At 34.4% G+C, this 6,000-nt stretch overlaps 1 protein-coding gene across 9 annotated transcripts in view; it reads left to right on the forward strand.

Moving 5' to 3' along the window:
* dac (dachshund family transcription factor) overlaps positions 1 to 5,133 on the forward strand; it is a 203,302-nt gene extending 198,169 nt beyond the window's left edge. For all 9 annotated transcript variants that reach the window (XM_069500182.1, XM_069500184.1, XM_069500183.1 and 6 more), the window contains one exon: positions 3,200 to 5,133. In XM_069500182.1, coding sequence (XP_069356283.1) covers positions 3,200 to 3,330 — 131 coding nt within the window. In that variant the 3' untranslated portion in view covers positions 3,331 to 5,133. The remainder of the gene's footprint in view (positions 1 to 3,199) is intronic.
* The last annotated feature ends 867 nt before the right edge of the window (positions 5,134 to 6,000 follow it).

Raw genomic sequence — 6,000 nt, forward strand, 5'->3', positions numbered from 1 at the left:
ATTTTCAGAGTCCATGTAAATGTATGTTTGTGAGGCTCTTATTGCCATACCCCCATAACTTCTAAATGTCTGAAAAGATTTGGCTGTATGGAGTATCGTTAGAATCCTTACATCAGGCCAATTGATACTGACAATAAATTTTTGAAAAAAAATCCAATATGGTGTCATTATTAGATGTGCAAAATTGTGTGCAGTGGTGTTTTTATTTTGTTTATTTACGGCTTGATGGAACGATGAGTTCCGTTTTAAATCTAGCCCATCTAAGGGCAATTCTAGAGAGTTAAATCATTTCAAAAGCTTCAAGGTAAACTAGTCTTAAACTGGAGCCACACAAACGTTTGTTTATCCTTTTTCTACAAGCTGCATTGGAAACGTACTTAATTATGTCACGAAGAAATTGAATTTATATAAAAAATAGAGAGTAGTTTTAATGGGAAATCAATTCAATCAGTGTGATTGGACACGCTACAGCAGCAGTACCTAGCGTCCATTCCGAACCTGTCATAATACAATTGAAAGTGCCACCATTGCCCAACAGTCCTACCACTCCTACACTCAACAGTCATCGGTACAACAGGAGGTATAACCTACAAAATTCTCTGTAAGTATATATCAGTAAACCTCAACCCTTTGTCCATAACCTTCTCAAATTTTGCAAAGAATCGAGTAGGTGTACTTTTTTCGGAAGGGATTAATTATTTTAATTTTACGGTCTCATCAAAAAGAAGCGTCGATTACTTCGAAATTGTACAGGATAAAATATCGCCTTTGATTACGTTTTTTTCTGAAGTATTAGGTTCCGAAAAAAGTTATCACTTTTTAAACAAAAACGTAAATCTCAGATCAATGACATTGTTAAAAGTGGAAAATAAAAGGTAGATCAATCTGTAACAGTTCTCGGTGATTTTTTTTCTGGACCTTAGTAACAATTAGTTTTTTATAGCCAGTGAATGGGGAAAGTGTACTTTTGAGTCCATTTTCTATTTAATTGTGAAATAGAACGATTGATTGACTTCCCTCGAAAACCTTATGAATTCTGCTTCCTTTAAAAATAATAATTGATCGGTAGATGCTAAACAATGATATGAAAATATGTATGATAATAACAATTTAGCGCAAGTTACGTCGAAGAACTGCTTGAAGAAATGGACTCTTACATTAAAGGCTAACTTTTTATTTAACTAAGGCGCTCAAGCGTAACAGTTATTTCAAAGAACAAATAGATTACAGCTCTCAAAGGAACCGGCAATTCTGTTTTAGGAGCGGCAAATGCAAAAATATTACGTATTCAAACAGACCTAATGGGACATTTAGGGGTGGCAGCGAAGTGAAACGGCAAAGGCCGAAGCTTTTAAGTGTATAATATTTAATTGTGACGCCCTAGGCGTATAATCTCGCCCGGGATAATAGGTTTCTGTTTCGGGACAACCCTCGATGAGCGACACTTGTGAGTGTGATGCCCTGGAGCTGACTCCGCTGAGACAAATCGGATTATAATTGAGTTTTTTTTAAATGACAAATGAAACAAAAATGATGCCATTTGATCTTCCGTTTGTTTGTTCCCGTAAAGGGATTTGTGTTCATTGAGATCCATGTTTGTGCTTTTTTATATTGATCAGCAAAAATGTCCCAGCGACAGGTCGCGATTGAGTGTCTCGGACAAAATAATATTTAATCTATTATATTGCTGTAACATGCTGTAAGTAACTCTATAGTCTTACAGCAGAAATTAATAAATCAATCTATCTGTAATCTATTGATACGTTACAACGCAACAGTGTCAAAAAAGACTGTACAATTTTCAATAAATAACTTCCCGGCAGATTACATATAGATTTATTATTTAAACCGCATAAAGCAAGTAATTAGTAAAGAACATCTTATTATTGTTTTCATGCAGAAAGCGGGTAATGTAAGTTTTTTTTATTAAATCACAAATCATAAACGAATATCTCGTACAAAAATTGAATTCCCGTTGAGAAAATGTTCCTTGGGAGTAAGCAAAAAACGTGATTCCGTTTATATCTTTTATATCTCGTAAATTGCAGGAGGCGGCAAGCGTTGCATGAAATTGAATAAGCATATTTCGTAAAACGTAGACGTTTTTGGAGACAATTGCCTTACCTCACCTACTCCTCACGAACTTTGTCAATTTTCCCAAAAATCTTATTAGAAGATGTTCAATCCTTAAGATTTATTTCGCTTAAGATATTCTTGAGTCGTTTTCGCACAGTTGATTCTTATTTTCATCTCGTCTGAAAATGTAAAACTGCTTACAATATTGCACTTTTGGGTCTCTTTTGAAAAGAATGCTATCCTACATACCTTGCAGCTAATAATAAATAAGTCATTAATATAAAGTGTATAATCTCCATAAACATGAATAAGCTGAAAGCTTTGCTGATTTATGATTTCTCATAGTTTTTATAATTTATTGTAGTGCTATGCTATGATTCTCCAGATAGGAGAAGCTCATACTTATTGTATTTTTAAAGTAACGACACAGACTACTGTAGACATTACGCACCCACAAGCGTGCTTCCAAAAATGGCGATCCGTTACCAGGGTTGCCTGTAACTACCTAATTTTAATTTTGTAGCTATAAGCTCTTTGATCAAGGTGAAAATTAATTCCTAAGTATATATTATTTTCTTCTTATTAATTAACTGATGTTAAATTATCTGGCAATTCAAGATATGAAAGTCAAAGCTTAATTCACAATTTAATTACCGCCCACGATGTGCGACGTTTTTACTGAAGGCAATATTGAATATTAAATTAGGAAAGCGCCATACGGATGTCGAGTCCGTTTGATGTCAGCCTTCCACCGCCCTAATGTCATTTTCCGGGTTGCACAGGTTTTGTTGTATGTGAGTTTGCTAATGGGTACCGAATTGTTGAGTCAAATAGTTGCTTAAATCTTCATATCATCCTTGACTTGAGATGTTTGCTACGAAACAGAGTTTGAAATTACTAAAGTGGGTACTTAAATTTTTTGTTATCTAACTCAAGATGGGGAAAACTAACCTGTTTAAGAATCGCGATTGAATCTTTGTAATCATCTTTTATCTGGTATCATGTTGGTTACGACTTTTTCGTTAACTTTAGTCGGCTATTACAAAAATTACCAAAATGATTCACCAATCATAACGTGATACAAAAATCGTTTTTTAATATTACCTATTTGTTTTGTCGACAGAATCCTTGGCGCAAGAGTTGGAGATGGAGCGCAAATCCCGCCAACAAGCCATGGAGCGTGATGTGAAGAGCCCTCTGTCAGACCGCGCCAGCTACTATAAGAACTCGGTGCTGTTCAGCTCGGCCACTTAGCTGGCAAGCACCGGGGCCACGGATATCCCCGACAACCAACAATACGAAAAAGAAAGCGACGACACGAGAAAACCTATCATAAGCGTTAAACCTGAATTCAGGGAAAAGTAGGACGCTCGATTCGAAGATTTACTTATCTACAGAAAGACGTCCTATCAATCGGACTCCTGTGAAAGGTTCACTCTCACGTCTTATTCCGAAACGATACGCTCGTTTGTAAATTTAAAATTATTTAACTAATATTATTATTTAGCGTTAAATTTTCAATGTATCGGGATCTCGATAAAGTATTACTACTTTGAGATTAATTGTAAATACTGTTATTAAATTCGAAATAAGCACATAGATTTTGTGGCGCATGGCGAGGTCGCAAAAACTCTTCTTCCATAGTGAAATTTGTAAATATTTCTTAATATTTTTAGATTTAAGTCTCAGCGGTTTATCGACGATGACACATATAATTTATTCGTCAACATTTAATCTTTTACGAAATGTACCTTTAAACTTATTGTTAAATGCCATATTTAAACATAAGTATGATTTACAAGTTAATTATATATATATTTAAATAAGCAATGAGCCTTAGCTTAATTATTGTTTTTTATCAACAATTCATGATGATAAAAAAACCCTAGTTGAACACAAAACGGTTGGAATTGACCTAAGACTGCTTTTTAATTGCTTCTCGAGCGTTTGTTAACAAAGATTCACTTTTCTACTTACTAGTCCATTGATTTACGAAATAAGTTTAAGCTGCAGTATTGAAAGCTGTTAAATTGCCAAAAATGAAAACATTTGGAAAACAATATTTAATTGACTTCTTACACAAACTATAGCTTTTAAAAGGCGAAATAGAACAAGGTGTATAATTTTTCGTTCAACATACCTAATGTGATCTTCAATATCATAAATTATTCAATTTTAGTGCAATGATTAGATATAACTGATAACTAGATTAATCGTTAAAAGGATAGAAATGTACGATAGCTATATTAAGTTAGCTGTTTTGATGGTTAATTTTACAAAAATGTTATTGACTGATTACCCACAAAGATAGATTTTGGCGTTCAATAAAATGTAAGCGGTTTCTTTGTATTTAAGGCGTTGTACCATATTATCTCATATCCATGATCCAGTCGGTGTACGTGGGTAGTTATTTTTATTAAGTGCGGTAGATTTAAACTATATAGATAAAGTATAAAATAGTGTTATTTATATCGATGCTTAGTTTACGAAATGACTTTAAACGTCTAAAATAGTATAAATATAAGATTTAGACATTGTATCGAGCGTTGCGTTGGTGCTTGGCTGTTACAAAAACTAAATTCTTGATCGACATCCGATAAAAACCAAGTTTGGATATGAATGAAATGAGTGTAAAACAATAGTCAAGCGCCGATACTGAGACGATAATTTCTTACATAATTATTATCTGTAATGGGTAATACGACGTAAAAAATAAAACTTAGCTGTTACTATAAATGTTTAGTTGAATGATGTGTGGTTGTATACAGCGCGTGAATGTGGAATTTTAATATCAGTTCTTTCATTTTGATTATAAATGTGAGAAAGTTTAACTGTTCAAAGTTCAGGCAGACAGTAACAATACTAGCGTAGGTTTTCCTTTGTCAATTATATGTCGAGGCTTATCAGTGTACACTTTAATATCTTGGTTATTGCAGTTCATAAAGCGAGTTACTATTTATTATTTTTATTATAATTATTATTATTAATTTACTTTAAAATTGTGTGTGTGCCTTGTATCGTAGAGGAAAATATCAAGATTAAAAAGGAAAATTATCACTTTGTGTTTGAATTTCAAAACTTCACCTAAACCTTAACCTAATCCGAAATGAAACTCTTCAATGCGATTGAACCGATCGCCACGATATTCTTGAGAGAAGGACCGAAATGCATTTAGGTACATATAGTCCGCGACAGGTTCAGATTTGCCATCTGAACATGTTGCATACTATAGTTGATCTTGATACACAATATCAAGGTCAATTCATACTGACAGAGAGACGAAATTTTAAGGACGTGTACATGCTGCCGAATAGTTTATATGTGCTTGCCCGTGTCAGTGTGTATCGACCCTTGCAAATTAGGGAGGAGGACCTACTGCTTTATTCACGTACCATATCATCATAATAATAATATAAAGTCTACTCATACTACAGTCATGATAGAGGCGTGCTAACAGAATGATAATTTCCATATCTCATATACATTAAAAATCAAGGTCTCCTAACTTAAAAAAGACCTCACACATTCAGTAGCCTGCCTAATTAGTGAACTAGGTACTATGTGAAATAGCTCTTTTTTAGGGTGTATGTATTTTAGACTGTGCAGTGTGCACGGGACCTCGGGATCAAGTAGCTAATAGCTGGTATGGTAGGTATCGTCCGAATTGATTCGGCTAGATCATGCCGAGTCCGGGCATAAAACTATTGACAGTGCCGCGACCGGCCCCGTCCGCATGGACCAGTTCGTCTACAGTGTAACATAAATCATTCTCAATAGCTACCTATCTAGATAAACCGGGGACACACAATATAAAATAACGTGGTGAACATGAATAATAAAACGACTCGACCAAACTACAATCCCATAAACCAGAAAAGTCATAGGAACTTCCCGATTTTATTAGTGAAAGCGTAACCAAGCCAT

Source organism: Maniola hyperantus, chromosome 8 (genome assembly GCF_902806685.2).
Source record: "Maniola hyperantus chromosome 8, iAphHyp1.2, whole genome shotgun sequence".
NCBI lineage: Eukaryota > Metazoa > Arthropoda > Insecta > Lepidoptera > Nymphalidae > Maniola > Maniola hyperantus.